Source organism: Pygoscelis adeliae, unplaced genomic scaffold (assembly GCF_000699105.1).
Source record: "Pygoscelis adeliae isolate BGI_AS28 unplaced genomic scaffold, ASM69910v1 Scaffold4, whole genome shotgun sequence".
Lineage (NCBI taxonomy): Eukaryota > Metazoa > Chordata > Aves > Sphenisciformes > Spheniscidae > Pygoscelis > Pygoscelis adeliae.
The window spans coordinates 17,799,235-17,818,534 of NW_008824986.1; the positions used below are offsets into that span (position 1 = coordinate 17,799,235).

Here is a 19,300-nt window from a genome sequence, read left to right on the forward strand (position 1 = left end):
TGATCAGTGTTTACACAGTAAAACCAATACTTTTGCTTATACTGAAAGTATAAGCAATACTTTTATGACAACGACTTTTAAATTACTAAGTATTTTTCATACATATTTCATATATAGTCCAAGGGAACTTATTTCATCTCATCAGCGACATTAACAGCTATCTTTTACCGTTCATCTGGAATGAAATTAGCAATGATCTATCATCAAAAGCCCATTTCTTTCAACAGCTACCCCTCTGTCATATACCTTGTTCCTTCACTTTCCTCACATCTGTTCTGAAAATAAATACGGCAAGTAGCCTTAAAGTGACATCTTGTTGTAAGCTCTAGGTATTGCAGTGGGCGGCATTGCAGGCCGAGGGTGGCCTGGGCATCTGAACGTACCCAGGGGAATGCTGAGCTCGGTGAAGACGTCCTCTTGTTCCCAGCCTGGCGGAGAGTGCCTTCTTTTAGACTCTACCTCTGGGTATTCCAGAGATCTTATTTCCAGGTACCTAGAATTTGCTTAACAAATGAATAAATGTATTGAATGAAAACAGTTTATTAATGTAAACAGACATTTGTAGACTTCTTGGGAACACTTTCTGGGTGGATCTATAAATGAAGTAAAATCTGGAAAAAATGCTCTTCCATTCAAATCAGAGGCCTACTCAATGCATCTCCAACAGCTGTACCACACTGTGCAGTCACCCCTATTTCTCCCAGTATACCATTTTTCTATTTCTAATTTCACTTTCATTATGTTTTTTCTTTTCATATTTTAATCTCTAAATAGATCTATAACATTATATGTGCCTCTGGCACAAGCATGGTCCGACTGCAGCTCCATAACCACGTATGGTATTGCATGACCAGTGATGGAGCTGGGCTAACACAGGGGCTGCTGAGAAAGGGGGGGCCAGCAGGACCTGCTGAGAGCCAATCCCCAAACTGCCTAAGGAGCTGCACGGGCAGAGCAAACCTTCCTCTGGTAGGACCCCTGCAGCACCATTGTTATCTTCTCCCTGGAGCCACTCTTCTCCCATCCTCAGCTCTCCAAGGGGTAGTTTCTGCTTTATGGCTCTTGGCCACTTAAAGATTTTGGTTCCTGGCTAGTAGGGATGGGATGGTTCGCCCCTGCTGACCGACACTAATGGACACAGGCAGAAGATTCAAGGTGTGAAAAACAGTGGATTGATTTGCTGAGGCAGATAAAGCCAGTCAAAAGAACAGATGCTCTCCCTTCCCAACATGTGAATTGCTTTTATTTAAAAAAAAAAAAAATTTGTTATCACAGAGCAACAGAATTACAGATAAACTGGTCTGATTCCTATTCTTCAGTTCTTACATCAAAGAACTAGTTCCCTTACCCTGACAAAATTTCTATTGCATTGCAAATTTCACCTAGATAAGGGATATATTTTCTCATAAAACAAATATATTTTTGCCCAAACCAAACCCTTCCTGTCTTTCAAGTCTGTAGTTCAAAGATCTGAAATTTCTGGCTTATAAGAATGAATTTTTCTTCATTGTTTTAAATACATCTATTACATTATTTAAAAGAAAATAATATAAAATCCTGACTGGTTGGCCCATCCCCGGTTTCCAAATCTGCAGCAGAGATCCTGGAAAGCCCACAAGCTTCAGTTAGCTCTTCTTAATACACCGAGGGCCTTTGTGGCAACTTAAGTCCCACTTAAGTTGATTTCTGGGCTTCTGAGCTGGCAGCTGCATTTGCAGCGAGTCTAGAGCCTTGCACTGCAGATACCAGACACCAAGTGCACGGCAGAATCCTGGGAAGCACAAGCTCCCCTGGAGCTTCCAGGCTCCCTGCTGGCAAGTTGGAAGCTGAGATGCTGAAAACACCGAAGTAACTATGCTCTTGGGATACCCAACTCTTTCATCAGCTGGCTGCCCGTGAAGTGGGCAGCCCAGGGGAGCCAACCTTGCCATTCCCAGTCCCAGGGAGTTTGCATGGCAGTGTTATCTCCAAATATGTAAAGCCTGGCAAGGTGTCTTCAGGCCAAACAGGTAAGTATTGAAAACTGAGTGAGTTTCAAATCTGTCCCAAACTAACAAAAAGTTAGTTTAAAATCAGACATTCACATTAAATGTTCAGCATTTTCTGGTGGAAAATTGCACCCTCAGAAATCTTCCAGCAACTTCTGTTCACAAACCCTTCTCCATCACATGGACTCCGGTAGCAACAAAAAAGAGCATGCCTGGCCAACATGCTCTATGCTGTTTTCCACTTCCCCTCATTATACACAGCCCATTCGCTCAAGTTTCATTTGAAAGTGTGACGAGGAACTGAACTCACTTTCAGACACTCAAGATCTTTTTTTTCCCAACAGCTAAAATATTAATAGGCAGCTATGATTACATTTATTGGCATTATCTCACAGCATGTCCTATCAGTTATATTAAAGGCAGCATGCAGTACCTAACAGGAGATGATAAGGCAAGTCCTGACAAAAGGCACATATTTGCATGAACAGGGACTGAGAAGTAACAATCTACGTGTGATTTCCATGTTACTAACGCTTCAGTACAGTGTGTAAGAATACCCACCTTGTCCAGGAGCCAGCCAGACATTACAGATACTTTTCTGTTGACCTTCAGAGACTGTCACTCATTTCATTGACAATTCAAAATAAATTTAGCAGGGCACTGAAAGAGTTCAGCTAAACTCATGTAAACCTTGACATGACAATTATAGCAGCTTATGCCTTTCAGAAAGCTTGCAAGCTGCTTATCATATTTCCTTTACACTATTCAGCTAAGAGCCTCTAATGGTTTAGCTTGGCGAAAGGCACTGGGGTTCTTTTACTGAGCTGCTCCAAGGACAAATCTTCATACTATTAGCAACATTTATTCTTGTTAGCAATAAATTTCAGTCTACTGTCAGAGAAAACATGCAAGGCACTCTGCGGGCTGAAACAAAAAAAAACAGTAGTTACCCTTGGCCTCTGGACACTCTTGGCTTCCGTGTCTTGTTTCTTCACCAGTGTTTTTAACAAGCATTTCTATAACTTCTCTGCTCTCAGCTCCTTGTGATCCCATCTGTTTGTAATCATCTATAAATGTATCAGGGAGCTGGAGAGTCTCTTCTTTCAGATGAACAGAAGGTGTATGGTGATCTTCGGGCTCTAAGCGAGTGTCAGAGCTCTTATCAATTTTCCCTTCTTTCAGCTGGGGATCAGACTCCTTAGCAGATTGGTCTTCTTGCAATTCCTCTGGCTTCTGCTCAGGGTCCAGATTTAGGCTTGATGCTTCAGTTACAGCATCATCATTATCATCATCCTCATCATCATCCTGACAGCCGCTAGAAGCTACGCTGCCCTTTGCTGATCTGAAGTTTGTTTCTAAGGCTTTATGGGCAAATTTGTCTTCACTCCTGGTTAAGTGGCTGTGATCATTTTTCAGTTCTAACATGGTCGACATACAGGGACACATTTCTGAAGCAGTTTTATTTTTTTGATCAACTGGTACTATTTCTTCAAGCTCAGTTATATCCGGCTCCATAATTAAATCATCTTCTCCCACTTCATCTACTGTCACTAATTCCTCCATGTTAGCAGGATACCAGGTCTCACCTTCTATCTCACTTCCACTCTCCCAGTCTCGGTCCTGTCACAAAGATGTAAAACATTTGAGAGATCAGTGATTATAGATCACTACTGTTAAAAAGTGGGCTTTGAACATCAGTAACCAGGAGGAACTTTGATCTGGCCATGCCTAACACCTCTCATATTTTAGTTTCAAAGAACGATATGCCTTGGTGTTGTGATTTTAAACCTTATGCACAAGGACAAGCAATCTCTTTTTAATTATCACATAAACTTCACTTTGTGGAGATCCTGTAACTGCCTTGGGGATTACAGTCTCTCCAGTCTCCTGCTCCTTACTTTTCTGTAAGCAGTGGAACAAGGCACAACCTGTTATACTTTATTATGCAACTGACTCTACCATGTGATCCCCAAGGAAATGAACCTCTCCCCTTTCTCTGTCTCCATCCCAGGGTGGCGAGAAATAGGCAGCACAACGAGAATATACTGAACCTCAGTCTAGCCACTGTGGCTTTCACTTTGCTGGACTAGGTCCTTTAAATTCCTACGGTGACTGAGAAAATGCGGCTACCTTCTGTAGTAATTTCCATCCACCAGCAAGAGCCCTCTGCCAGGGACTATGTTGGTAGAGATTGGCCTAGACTTTAAGAAAAATCAGTTTTACAGTTACACTCCAAGGTACATAATCTCAAATACCTCATAGTTGTAGAGTTACAGGACTCAGACACTAATATTGGACTTCAGAAGTATTAGAATTATAAGGTATATGTTACTTTTAAGACACGCAGCTTAGATTTCAACTCCCAGACTCACTGTGTACACATAATCTATTAATAATCTGTATTCTCCTCCTGTTTGGCCATTCCCACACTTCCCCTCCTAGAATCCTAAAACAGCACGAAAACTCTGGGAGTTGACACTGTTCTTGCCAGGAGATCAGTTTTCTACAGCAACAGATATCAATAGCTTCCATATCTGACCATCAACCCATGACCCTACAGATATGAAGCTGGAGGAATTCCAAGGACATTGCTGTCCCTGACTGCGATGCTGCAGTAGGGGTGCTGTAAAAACATTATTTAATTAAAAACAGAAGCAATCAGAAGAGGCTACTATCCACGGTCCATCTAAGGCCAATGTTCTGAAAAGTTTTCATCATTAGTCCCCTCCTTCTCCACCAGCTGACCACATCCCCTATTTTTGGGCACGGTTCACAAAGTTACACAGTTCATTTGGGCATACATTACTTACAGTTGCCAGTGCCAAGGGCTATGCATGTGAAGCAATGTACATGGGCAAAGAGCAACTGAAAACAGAGTTCTGGAGACTTCAGGAAAAGCTATTCCTTAAAGCAGAGGTCAAGATAAGGCAAGTTAATTTAGACAACCCCCTTCTATAACCCCTTTACAAGCCTTTCCGTGGGCGTTTAATATTTCAGTTGGGAGAATGTGCTACCAAACCTGGGTTTTCACTCATTTTGTCATGGAAGCTGCACCAACAACGTGTCACTAACCTTCTCTTTTCTTGTGTTTTCCAGAATCTCTCCAGATTCTTTTCCTTGTTTATTAGCTGAAGGTGAGCTCTTCTCTGGAACTTGCTCCTCTTTTCCAAGCTAAAATAAATACAACATATGCACGTATGGCAACACACAGTGGTGCTCTATTATGTTTCTATTCTGGGTTTAGGGAAGCAAAGTCACCACAAGGTCACATTCTTTATTTTTAAAGTTTAAGTCAACTGGGCTGTGGGAAAAGACCCAAGAATTGGATTGCATTAGCAAAGCTGCACAAGTAAGGATTAAGAAAAAGAAATTTAAACAAAATTAGAGAGATGTAATTTACAGCATAGAATTGGCTAGAAGACAGGTGGGGGAGAATGTGAATTCGTTAAAATTTCCAGCCTCCACTCCTCTGTTCTCTACCCACATCTGTTATGTTGGCTCAGACATGGCAAGAAAAGCAGCAGTGTTGAAACTCTGCAAAAGACCTCAACTGTTTTGTTTATTGATGTAGGATCAGTCGAGAATGCAACTGCTTGCACAGTTCATATTTTGGAAGAACAAAACCACAGTACTACCTGGCACTTGGTGAAAAAGAGGCGAAGCAGAAGTGTGCGTTCAAGACATTCAAACCTAGTTCTTCCTTTTAAAATAAATTATTAGCAGTAGTCCCTGGAGAGGTGTGCCTTTAACAAAGCAACTTTAAAATAACTTGAAAAACACGCAGAGGAGTGTGCAACACTGGTGATTTAGGGTGCTGTCTGACATTTCTCTCTGACATCCCCTCCCAAGGAACCATCCATCACAGTGAAATACCAGCCAAAGGAGAAAGATGACAAAAGGTGGTACAGACACACATATCTATGGCATGAGGTAGTGCTGCTGCCTGTGACAGAGACTAGCTGAGTTACAAGATCCAGAGATTTCCACCAACCTTGCCCCCGCATGAGAAGAATGAACGTAAGGTCAACTGAAAACAACCGAAGATGGCCCTGACAGCACAAAGTCACAAGCTAGAGATGGACCCCTGGTCAGCAAAGCAGCTCTGCAGCCTGCTGTGCCAGCATCCCCAGGGGTGGATGGTGACAATGTATCACCGGGGGGGACCGGGGGAGGCAAGGTGGCCAAGAGCCAGTAACAAGATCCCCACAGGATAGGGATATGGGCATGGGCTGTACTGGGACTGAGCAAATGAGGCATCTTGATCTGTTCCCTCTCCACTTTTTCCCAGTGGAGAATCAAACCCACAAATGCTGCCACTTTACCAACCAGGAGTATTTCTCCAGAGATCCCATAATTTTACAGGTGAGCTGATTCAGTTGTTCTGCCATGGGAAGAGATTCCTGCCAGCACATTGAAGGGAGTGGTGTGAATTATCCCTGCCACAGCTGAGGGTAGGGACATAAGATTAACAGAAACCAATTGCTCTGCTGAGTTGACCAAAAAGAAAATGTTCCTCATTAAAAGTTCATTCCCCATTTTAGCAGTATAACAACCAGTTCCCTGTATTGTTCTACAAATACTGTGCGTCCCTGTAAAATAACATTTAATTCCCAGATAACTCAATCCACATCACAGGCAGTGGAAGGAGGTGATGGATGCAGAGAGAGCAGCTATGGGGTATTCTGCACAGACTTAGAAGAGAGAGCAGTAGGGCAATTGCCCCTGCACACACAACCTGCATGCAAATAGCAGACTGTCACTTGGTTTTGTTGTGAGTTGTCTGTCCCCTTCCCCTCACTGGTTACCCAGAGGTTCTGTGCTTGACAGAGAAAGACAATGTCCATGTACCCAACACCACAACACTGTAATAGATCTGCATGATCTGGGCAAAGATGTGGACAAGATGAGCTCCCAAGATCTCTTCTAGGACTATATTCCCTGATTTTATCATGGCAAAACATTGCATGTCACCAGCACCACACCCACAACAACTGATCTAAAATATTTCAGAAAATATATTACTTCAGCATTTACCTTCTTCTTACTTACAGTTTCAGATCTCTATTTACCTCATTCTCAGGAGGTTTGGTTTCCTTCACATCACTGCCTTCAGCAGCAGCATCTTCCTCTTGGTCTTTTTCAGCTTTCTTCACCTTATTCTTACCACTTTGTTTTTGCCTGGAGCCCTCAGATGCTTTGCTGTGCTTCTGTTCAGCTGCCTCCTCCCTGGCAGCGTCCTCGCTGTAGGAATGCCTGCGTTCCCTTAACTTTGCCTCTTCCTTTCTCTTAGATCTCCCAGGTAAATCCTGCAGCTGCCTCTGAAACTTGTCAGATTTTGACTTCGAGGTTTTTCGGTAGTAGTCGTCTTCCCTGCTCTTGTAGCCAGATAAAGGGTGAAGGGAGCCAGGGGAACCACTCCTTAAATATTTTTCTCTGTGCCCTCTGCCTCCTTCAATCCGTTCATCCAAATCAAACTTGTCCAACTGTCGGGAATAATGTTTCCTCTCATGTACCCACGTGTCAGTCCTGTCCCTCTTCTCGTCCCCATTCTCTCGCCATTCTCTGCAGTCTCTTTCCTCTTCCCGTCGAGAATATGGGGAATGATCCCATGACTCTCTCCCATTTCCCCAGTCAGTCCTGCCGGTCCCCATCGGGCTGTGGGGTGAACTGCAGGAAGTAAAGCTGGGAGTGTGGGATTGGGGCGACAGGGAGCGGCTTATGGGGCTGCGAGAGCGGGGCCTCTCCGTGCCATACCTGCGGCAAAGGGAAAAGGCAGCTGTAACTGGCTGACCCACTGTGGTCTACCAAGTTCTTGTACACTGGAAACACATGGGGACTGCGCTGATGCCTGCGAATCTGAGAGCCAAGGCTTTTCACAGACATGCACTGCACAGCTGCAACCACAGTGAACAGGAGAAAAGGCAGTGTCATATCCACAGAGCTTAACTAAATCCCCACAGATCTGTCAAGAACGTATTCATTCATTCTTAAAAGTGTCTCATAGGGGTTTAGCATTAAAAGCTTATAATATGTTAATACCTTTACAATGACCCTAACGTCTGTAGCCTTATTACTCACTCATCTAGGGCATCTCTGCGACAAAAGTGACAAAGGTCATCTGTTTAAGAGAGATGTTTTAGGACTGTGATTCCTCTCCATTTTTGCTGGAAGGTCCAGAATTCAGGCCAGTCACAAATATACCCAAATACATTTTAATCTGAACCAGCTACTTCCCACTAGGTCTCGCAGCACCCCCAGCCTTTACGTTTTTCACTCAAGGGGGAGGAGAGGGGAACAGCTTCATTTTTGTATTCTTCACATGCCAGGTATATTTTCTGAGTCATTATCATCAGTAGGAAAGAGTTCATTCATATTCATAACACGCACAGTCTCAATCTGATCTCATTATATAGGCCTTGTACCTACTATTGTACCCACTTATATTTTTACAGTGATTTGAAGTGAAATCCAAATTAAGAAAGCAAATGAGATAAGAGAGAGAAGCATACAGATAATGCTTTTTCTACCTGCAGGTTTACAGGCTTATCCAGGTCCCAATTCCAAACTATGGAGAAACTTTACCTGTCCCCTTCACGCAGCAGGTCCCTCTCCCTCTGCGAGTGGATGTCCTGGATGATAGCAGCCACATTCTTACCTGGTTTCTAAATAAGACAAAGACTCTTTAGCATGCTGTGCTACTCTCCAAGCTAATATAGGTGATTTGTCCTTCAAGAAACAGCATCCATGCATCATTTAATTATACTACTACTGAGAAATATTTGGTTTCAGTGCTGTGGTTACAGTCTTTTCTGCAGCTGGTATCTCAAAAACATGATCAAAGCAGTAAAATGATACAAATGCAAAAATTGCTCCATTACGTTGTAGCACTGTCTCCTTATACTTAGCTGCTGTAACAGGCTTTGGAAACTAGTTTGTCCTTCCCTGATACACATTCACTATAGCATACTTTCTAGGAATTGGATGTAAGAGGAAGCAAACCAGATAATTTTTCTAATATCTGAATTAAATACGTATAGCAGCCTATCTCTGACCCTCTGGGAATGAACTGCCTTCTTTTCATCTCAGAGTTTAGCTCATTCTGGAGTATAGCTCTAAAAGACCATGTTTAGACACAAGAGCTTCAGAAAAGCTAAGTGCAAGAAAGATGCCTACAGGAAGTGTTGATTACTTGAGATTCAAGATCATTTACAAAAGATGCACCACTGCAGGCTGGAGTGCACGCAACCCGTCAAACACTTGGAGCATACACAGCTGAGCAACATAATCATGCAGGAACTCAGAGCAGTTTGTAGTGGTAAATAGCTCATGCCTATTCCCCCTTCCATGTTGCACTTTTGTTTGTTTGTTTGTTTTTAACAAAGAGAAAGGGCTTTTGCTCGTGCAGAGAAAAATAATTCCATAACCTGAAAAACTGCCATTGGAAAGGCTGAAAATCTTCCTGAAATCTAGGCAAACTCCTACACTCTCCTGGGTAATTCCTGTTCCACCTCTATGTTAAGATGCACAGTCTCCGCCACCTTATATCTGAACCCCTTCACTGTACCACGCTAAGAAAGACTGCCCTGGTTTATGGACTTTTGGCAACTCCTTTAAGTCTCCTTAAACTATTAGACATGTACGGGAGAGAAAGAGACTTTTCCAAAGGTCAAACCAAACCATCTGAGTTACTTGTTTTTCCTCAAGGCTCATAAAAGGCCTCTTAACTTCTTAACTTGGAACATTACAGAGTTATTTTATAAAATAACTTTGTGCTGTGTTAGATAATATAATATGAAGCTTTTCAGCTCTGCATTGCCAGTTCCAGTCCAAGTCTCCATGAAAAAAAATACTCTCTTAGCATTACACATGACAGTACATAGGCTTCCATAAATATGCTCACAAGAGCACTGATTTTTGGACATCACTCAGGTGTTCACATCAGAAGTGTCACACACTCTACAGAAAGTCCAAAGACTATTGCTCTGTTCTGACCCTACGTAAAAAATTAAAAAATCTTGCTTTTTAATTTAGGTCATTCACAAGAAAGAAAGAAAAAGAAATCAGTGTGATGCTTAGCCCTGTCATCGCTGCTTGGTATAGAGATTGTACTATGGCTCAAGCGTGTAAGCAGTGAAAAGCATTGCTTCAGGCTTAATGCCTGACTAAAAGGATAGGACTGTCTTATTTTTGCTGACATATTGTATCTTACACATGGCTGTGTTTTAGATCTTTGTTAGACCAAGCAATGTGGGGAGCCCGCCCAGAAGGAAGCTGAGAAGAGATTTTTGAAATAATGGTATGAGAGGACCAGAGAAAATGGGATCTCTTCCAAGAGTTAAAATTTAGAAGAAGAGCAAGCAGCTAAGTATAAAAGCTCATTAACATACATTCATTAATTTATCTTTCTTAATTTCTTTTTCCATAATATTAAAGCATTAACTAGAAATCAGTAATCAGCAAAGACTTTTAGATGTATTCTCTGGGACGTGCCATGGAAACTCAGGAAATCTGATCAGGAATGACTGTCTTACCTTCAGCTGCAATTCCTTGTATCTTTTAGACATCCTAATAAGTAACTTGTCATCATTTATCATAGCGGGTTTTTCTTTGTAGTACTGCACCATGGCTTGTGCTGCTTCACTGTAAGCCATTTCCAGAAAGGCCTAGCACAAATGGGGAGAGCTTTAAAATCTACTACATAATTAAAAATACAAAGTATAAGAGAGAAAAGGCAGCACAGTAATTTTCGTTTGGATTCTTCTCATGCAAAATGTCTTGATAGTACAGAACTGGGTAGCTTTCCAGCCCTGGAGCTGAAATAGTAACACTCAGTTCATTGCTCAGCCTCCTTTTAACTGCAAATAATGGTTTCAACCCAGCTATTAAAGCTGATATGCAACTTTAGAAGCCAGTTTAGTTAAAAACTAAATTGACTGGAATCTAATCTTTCTCGATACATGAAAACATCACCTTTCCCTCGCTTCCTCACTGGTGCTTCTACATCATGGTCAGCTGCTGACAGGATGCAGAACTGCAATGCTGCAGCATGCACTGCTCCCGAGATTGTCAGCTGTGTCTTGCAGAATTGCAAGGGATCCAGATAAAAGCAGAACATCAGAGCATGAGCAGCCAGAACAAAGCCAAAAAAGAGTTTAAAAAACCTGAACGATGTTAACTAGCACTTTTATTTACACAAAAATTGCATTTGATGTGACTGCAGTTTAACTGGTCAAGGAATATACTCACAGCTGTGTAATGACTGCATTTTGAAACATTACAACCTCAAACATTGCCCACTGGCGTGGATTCTACATCCACTGTACTGTCCGCTGCAGGTATGTGAGAGAAGATTTTCTAGTCTTCCCAGCCTACCACCACTGGTAGACTTAAGCTACTTAAACTAGACTTAAGCTACCTTGAAGAAAGAGCTCTACTACAATCCGGTGCAAATTAAAAGGGAGTGAGGTGTCAGTGCCCCCTGTAAGGGCACAGCCTTACTTCAGCATGTGTGTGACAGATCACCCAGCACAGCCATGGATTGGGGCCCTGCCACCAGCCTGTAACTGTAATTACACCATTTCAGGATCTGCCTCTGCTGTAACAACAGTTCAGCAAACAGTGTAGGAACCGAACCAGACTAAAGTGCAAGTCATTCTTGAATGCCCAGTTCAGCTCCATGAGTATGGGTAAGAAAGCAATAAAAACCTCCCAAACAGAACAAGAGAAGTCCGAAAGTAACCCTAACAAATGGCTGAGAGGAGAAGCCCAAGTTATTAACTTTTTTAAAAATTATTATTATTTTTAAAAGGACAGTTTTACAACACTTCTTCATTGAGATTTCTGGGATTTTTTAACAAGAACTATGAGGCAGTGGTCATGTTTATGCCATCATCTCATTCTGCAAACATCATTTTTTTTACTTTAAGAACAGGCTTCATATATTTAAGTTTCTGTTACAAAAAAAAAGGTATTTTCCCCCAAGACTCCATCTTCCTGTCAATATGTCTTTATGCCAATAGATGTCAATACCAGTGACCCCAAATGCACAGTACCTGATTAGTGGATTTCATGAGGATATAGTTGGTGACCTTCCCAAATGGGAGGCCCAGGTTAATGACATCATTCTCTGTGCAGCTTCCCTCGGGGAGGTTGCAGATGTGAACAACTCGACCCAGTGTAGATTTCCTCTGGGGAAACTGGGAAAAAAAAAAACTCAAAACGATGTTTTTATCTTAGATATTCCATCCACTAGATAAGACCTTACATTTCTGCAAAAAATGAAATGTTCTGTTCTGCATACCTGTTATTAAGGACAAATATCCTTCTTTAAAACCTTGTATTTTAACAGCCTGGTTTAGAAATACAGATGGGAAGGGAAATTGCAGTGCAGCTTGCAATGGAGTCTCCATCCCTGGACATTACAATGGATGCTAGAGGATTTCTAGAAGAGATGCTCTTGTTCAAACAGGATTAACGATATTGCTGCAAAAGGTAATTTGCCACCTCAAACCTTATGGACTCCAGGGCTTCGGTTCCCTAGCATGTCACAGCAGAGGGCTGGGCTGCCACGGCCACAGGCCACTGCACTGTACTCAGCACCAGCAAGAGTTTGGAGGCCCCTCGATGTTTGGAGATGGAGGGTGCTCCTGCCATGGGGAGGTCTCAGCCCCTCCTGACGAGCTCCCTGCAGGGCCGGTACCCATCTGGTACACCAGCACAACCCCTACGGCTCCTCTGCCAAGTCAGACAGCCTTCCTCACCCCGTCTGCATCTGTCTGTCCCACTGGGGGCTCTGTGCCTTCCCCGCACATGAAGGCACCATGCGCTATTGCTGAGTAAAAGGCTCTTAGCAGATAATTTGCAAGCAATGCACAAAAAATTAGTGTTTTCAAGTATTCCATAAATGCCCATTTATGTGGTGCTGGTGGTGCGTGGAAATTGAAACAGATGCTCACTGCAGTCCCTGCTAAATTTATGGACGTTAGAAATCAGTTTAGGTGACTACAGAGTTGTTCAGGATAGCAGAGGCTGAATTTAAATCCTCCTTCTGCCCTGGTGAAACAGACTGGGCCGAGGGTAAAAGTGACCCCATTTAACTTGTGAGAGGACACACAGCTGTACCTCAGGTTGGAAAACCTACTACTTTCCCCTCTCACAACAACACACAATAGGAAGGTCTTTTCCGCTGGGGGCATAGTGACCACTGGACACACAGAGAGGCAGAGCTCCGGAACTGGGCTGGCACAGGAACACGGCCACCAGTGCGGTAATAGCTTCCCAAGGGTGGAAGTCTGTTTTGGAGTGCTGGGACAGTTTCCAAAGAGCTGCCCATCTCCCTGACATGGAAAGCAGGCTCTACACTCCTTGTGCAAAGAAGCATCAGGATATACTCAGAGAGGAACATAATTTACACCAGCTAATGACACGCAAAACATCGCTCACACGGGATTAAGTCTTCCCAGACTACTTCCCTGTTTATGACCTCTGCTGTTAGGATTTTACCGAAGAAGTAACTCTACCTTCAGTTAAAATTCTGCCATTCAAGGGAAGATGCAAATCACGTAATCTTGTGGGATCAAGTTCACCAGAGCCATCACAAATGTTTGGCTTGTCAGCAAGTTACAGAGCTAATGTTATCTTATTTACACCTTCATCCCATTATCTTCCTTCCAGACTTCACCGCTTAACACAAATACATTTGTGTATTTGTGCTGCAGCAAGACCCTGTGTTATACAGTGGTCTGCTATTTAGCTTGCACCTTACAGAGCCTGCCCAGGTGCATAACGTAAGTCAAAGAAGTGCCAAAGTCCAGAAGTAAGATATTTTTGCTAGCAGAAAAATAACAAAGACCTGATCCTGAAAAAGATGAAGCAACTCGACTCCATGTGAACAGAAAAGGAAGTGATGGCTGCATGCATTTGGCAAGGTTGTTCCTACAACCCAGTGTAGGAACACCGCAGGTCACCTGGCACCTTCTGTTTGTTTTGTTAGATCTGTTAAGAAATGGTATGTTAAGAGTCTATGGGACTAGAAAGACTTAGCTGTTCCCTACATAGGCTCCAGAGCCCGTGTTTAGACACGCGCTTAGCAGTACATTAAATCAAATGACTGTAAGACATTACCACCTCCCCACAATCGGCAATGGCTTAAATTAAAATGCTATGCCATAAATCTGCTGTAATTCATGATTAAGAAGTGGTCACATACTCATACCAGAAGTTGACGGGCTGTACCAAGCAATAATCTTGACAGCTAATTGAAGTTAAATTGGATCCATTCATTAAATAGAGCTGTAAATCACAGCCAGAAAAGGAATATATACTTTCCATATCCACAGTCAGGAATTTAGAGGAGCTGTTGTGTGTCAAGTGTTGAATGCAATTTTCAATAAGACTCTAAGTTAACTTTCTTTGCAACCGATATCTACAGGGGTTTACCAATGCAGCTGGACAGCTACTACAAAAATAATTTGATGCACAGCAGTGAAATGCAACTCATACCCTTTGCCATATTATTACACCAATTCAATTTGGTTATTTTTTATTACAGCCTTTTTTTCCGATTTTTTTGTTTCTTGCTTTTCAAATTCTTTACCTGTTTCTTGAGCTTCGCATGAATCTTTTCTAAAGATAATAAGAAACTGACAGTCCCATCCTTCCAGTGCTAAAGGCTCTCCATGCCCCAGTGAAGGCTTGTAGCACTGTATTTGCCTTTTGAAGAGGGATAGTTATTTGCAGATGGATAGCACAGAGCAAGCTCTTCCAGAAATCTGAACACTTTGTTTATGATTACATGCAGGGTCAAGTATAATCTCCCACTCCCACTGCTCAGTTAAATGGCAGCAGCCGCCTAGCTGAAAGTGAATACTACCACGCAAAGGTGTAATAAATCATAAGCCACCTGGTTTGCAGGGTGAATGACAGCTGGCAAACTCAATCTTAACACCTCTAATATAGCTCCCTGTCCACCCAATGAGCTTCTGAAGAAAAAGAGGATTTACAGTGTCCAGGAAAATCAAAGTTATTGTTTCTTTTATCTCTTGTAGTACTGCAGGTCATTCAGAAGGAGGACTTCTGCAGGCAGCTTAAATGATAAATAGTGACAGATTCTAAGGAGAAATGATACTGGCATTAGCAGCAATTTAATTTGTTGCGAGGTTGACAGACATGATGAAAAGGAACATTCCTCCACACCCGCTGCTACTCCACCTCTGACCTTGGAGGCAGCCATCATGAGCAGCTCTGCTCTTTGCTCCCGTGCGCACACACACTGTCTGTGACAGGCAGAAGCTAAAACCCCTTCAAATAACCTCTGTCATAGCAAAACCACACAGTAGAAAATTGGTTGGATTAAACAAATCTGGTAACGTTTCTGTAAGCAATGCCTGATGCGAACTGGAGTGGCACAGGGACACAACTCAGCCTGCCTTTTCAGAGTGTCTGAGACCACATCAGGATATATACACAAAGCTAAAAAGATGAAAACCTGAAGCCCTGGATTACTGCTGCTATTCCATGAATACCCTAACATGAGTCCTTGATGCCTCCAGCTTTGATCGTAGCTTTCTGATATATGTTTAGCTTCATTTAACCCTAACAACTTTGTATTTCCATTATGTATATGATTTGCTTTTATTTGCCTTTTTTTTCCTTGTTTTTCTTTTTTTTCCCCTCCTTTTAAAATCTTTCTGCTTTGTCAGTGTAAGAACCACTTTTAATGTTACCTTTTCTTCCTGGCATTTTTTGATTATTGGGCTAGGAATTAAAGTGCGCATTAGAGCAATAAAACTGGACCTGTGATGAATGCAGGGGAGGCTAATAAACCTAAGCCATGGAAGGCTGTACACCAAAGCAAACTTGCTGAAAGGTTACCAGTGGCAGCAGATTATATAAATAGTACACTAAAATAAACTAAGAAAAAGCTAATCCAGTATAATGAATTGATCTGGGACTCCCAGGCGAGTAATGGTTAGCGAAGCTGCAGCCACTGTCTTTGCCACTATTGCTACCTGGGAGAAGGACTCCAGCATGGAGGGAGGCAGAGGGCAATTGCTACAAATAAATAACTGGAGACATGGCAGGCTGCTTGCTGGGATTGATACTCAGAGTAAGTGAAAACTAATCCAAATCTTCATTCCAAGCTGAAGCTGACTGAGTCAAAAAGACTCAGAAAACGGGGAAAAAAGTCAATGGGATACACACAAAACCATTTAGCCCCCTCCCCAAATCTCTCAAACAAGCAAACAACTTTTAGCACTGGAAAAAAAAACTACAATCAAGTTCTGATTTGGCCAAAATCAAAAGCATAAGAGAGCTGCAGGGAAGTTGAAATAACAGACTGAATATTCAGATTATTGTCTAAAAGGAAGCCTTCACGGTTTTAATTCCAGTAAGTACACGTGGCTTTTACAAGAATCTCAACACAGAGATCAATTTGCTTAGGTACTCACTCTTACCCCTGATGGAGGAGAAGAAAATGTAGGACCTGGCTGGCCAAAGGATCTTGCTGATGTAGTGATAAAAGATGAGCCGACGTTTGGTGGATAATCTAAATAACGGATTACACACATTTCATTAAAATCTTGACTCATATTAATTGCATTAGTGTGCTCAGTAAGCAATGCCCCATTTACATAATAATTAATTTCATAGTCTCTACACCAAATTATACACTGTTTCATTGTACTGTGAAAACAAGTCATTGTCTGAAAGAAAAATAAATTCATACTTTGAAAGGCACAGTAGCCTTTTAGCCTTTCTGTGCACAACCTCTAAAGAGTTTTCCTTGGAAACTTGTATCACACTGCATTGAAAATGGCCACTTTTCCTCAGAGACTGACTTCCCTTTCAATTAAAAAGAAGTGTTTTTAACTATTTGCGCATACAACCATTCACCTTCGATACTAGATGGATTGAAAACTGCTGCATTATTTGGTGACAAATGCAATGTGCCATCTGCTGAGCTTAACACACATCGGATACCAGTGCTGGAAAAGAAAGAAAAGAACTTTAGAAGCATGCATAATGTGCAATAAATATTAAACCATAATTATTAGACAGTAAATTCCCGGTGTAAAGCCACTGAAGTAAGGGATGCTCTGTTAGAAAATAAATTGATCTGAAAAAGCCATACATTTTTGGATGTGAAGACTTCCCTTAATGTGCTGATCCCAGTCCTACGTTGAAACAAAGAGATGATGAGCACAGGAAAAATCCTGAGACAAATTTACAAGAGATTGCTTTTCCATTCAGTTTACCTTATTCTAAAAATAATACTGAGATGCTGAAGATCAAACTGTGTGATGCTGGAGCCAAGCGCACCTTCATCCAATGCATTTACTGATTTGTTATTTGTAGGTTAACTTATCAGTTACTTTACAGAAGGAGAGATTCTCTGTATTAGTTTTTAAATCCAGTATATTTCTATTAATTCAGTTACTTCACTCTAGCTGAAGAGCTCATCCTGCAAGGCGTTGAGTACCCTCAGCTCCTGCAATGTCCATAACGAAGGTGCTCAGCACACAGGGCAGCCAGGACAGCGCTTATTCATTTCAACAGATTCGCAAAATTTGTCAAAGTACATTTAGCTATTTACACTTCTATGATCCAAATGAGGCAGTGTATTAAACACCAACAAACAGATCAACCGAAACTCACCGTAATGACATTTTCCCTGCCCTTTTAAAATGTCGAATGAAAAAAAGAAATGCTCAGCATGCCCTAGATGGGGGCTACTTCAGACCAGTCCTGTAGCTGCAGTAACCACAGCAAACCCTTTTGCAAGCAGCTGCTCAAAGAGTAAAAGGGAAACATGAAAGAGTAAATATATTCAAATATCTCAAAACCCCGGGGTGTGTAACTATCAGGTATTATTTCATTTGCTGGCCATCTTCCTTCCTATACACATGCTGTTGTAATGTTTTTGTCAGGCTACCATCAGCGTGAAAACAGATGCCTTTGCGGTTAGGTGCCAGTCCCATGATATGATGGAAAAGGCCATGAGGACTTGTTGAGTGGGGCTCACCAGGAGGCCAGAACACCAGCCAGCACCCATGTATGGCTGTGGGGCTCAGAGGCTTCTCCAGACCTGACCTATATAATATGACCTAGCACACAGGCTCTCTGGGCAACCAGGAAGCTTCTCCTAGAGGGTGAGGTTCAATTTGGAGCTCCCTTGGCAGTATGAGCAGAGAAGTGGGAGCGTGGTCTGCACTACACATGCTGAGCAGCTTCTTGCTTCCAGGCCAAAGTTGCTGGGGACCCCAACTCCTAAATTTTCCTTAGAGCTACTAGAAGGAGGAAGAGATCCCAACAGAGGAATTATTACAATCATTTTATCAAAATGCGCTGTTTTGTTTAAGCAAGCAGCTTCCACAAGGCTATTAGGGGGAAGCCTTTGGGATCAGAAACGCAAAGAGAAAAGGAGAGGCAGATGAAACCACAGATGTGTGGTTACAATACCAGCTCAAGCAGGGGATCAGCTTCAAGCTCCTCCTCCCCTTGCTTCGGGCCCATGAGATGAGCTGTGACCCCAGCCCAGACCTTGCATTTCTCATGCCAGCGCCGTAATCTCACCGCCTTTCACAGTGAGTTGTGAAACAAAACCAGATCTTGAAACGCCAGTAATTGCCATGGAACAGATGTATGACACCCTAAGCGAAACTATGGCCCTTTGTTTCCGCTTTTCTCAGGGCACCTCTGCGGCGATGGACGCTGGCGGCAAGGGGTGGCAGGAGCTGGTGGCCAGATCAATCACCAGGCAGCCTGTTCAAGGGTCCAAACCGTGCCCCGGAGGCACCTTAAAACCACTCACCTTCAGATCGAAGATTTTCTTGTCACACAGGGCGCAGACGTGGGGGAAGTGGAGGGGGGCCGCACCGTGGAGGTCACCCAGCTGGTGTGGCGGCAGGGAGTGGGCGGGCAGGTCAGGCGCGCCGCTGCTCCGCTCCTCCTTCTGCCTCATGCGAGGGCTGCTGAAGCTCTGCTTGCTGTGGTTGAGGCGGCCAAAGGCAGGGGGGGCGGCCGCGCTGAACTTTGTGTCAGGTGTCGGCTCTTCAGGGTTGTAGAGCTCGTTTCTTATTTCATACTGCTGCTGACTCGCTGACGGCCACAGGCTGTCGCCAGGCACGAGGTTAGGCTTGTTTTGGCTGGGGAAATTAGGGATGTTTTCCCACTGGTTGCTTGTACCGCTGCCATGCAAGACAGGGACAGGATCGCCTTTCGGATGGGAGCCCGCGTGTGGGTCGCTGGGGAAGGCCCGTGCCGCCCCATGCTGTGCTGCCGACGCCACCCCGTAGGCTTCCTTGGGAAAG

The 19,300-nt window shown here is 43.0% G+C and overlaps 1 protein-coding gene across 1 annotated transcript in view; it reads right to left on the reverse strand.

The window, feature by feature from the left end:
- Positions 1 to 19,300, reverse strand: part of RBM20 (RNA binding motif protein 20) — a 29,811-nt gene that overhangs the window by 8,575 nt on the left and 1,936 nt on the right. The window contains 11 exon segments of the mRNA XM_009326053.1: positions 384 to 503; positions 2,939 to 3,608; positions 5,061 to 5,159; positions 7,058 to 7,742; positions 8,571 to 8,650; positions 10,520 to 10,651; positions 12,041 to 12,184; positions 16,445 to 16,536; positions 16,884 to 16,977; positions 17,105 to 17,164; positions 18,802 to 19,300. The exon segment at positions 18,802 to 19,300 is cut by the window's right edge and continues 63 nt beyond it. Of these exon segments, the coding sequence (XP_009324328.1) occupies positions 384 to 503; positions 2,939 to 3,608; positions 5,061 to 5,159; positions 7,058 to 7,742; positions 8,571 to 8,650; positions 10,520 to 10,651; positions 12,041 to 12,184; positions 16,445 to 16,536; positions 16,884 to 16,977; positions 17,105 to 17,164; positions 18,802 to 19,300 (2,675 nt within the window).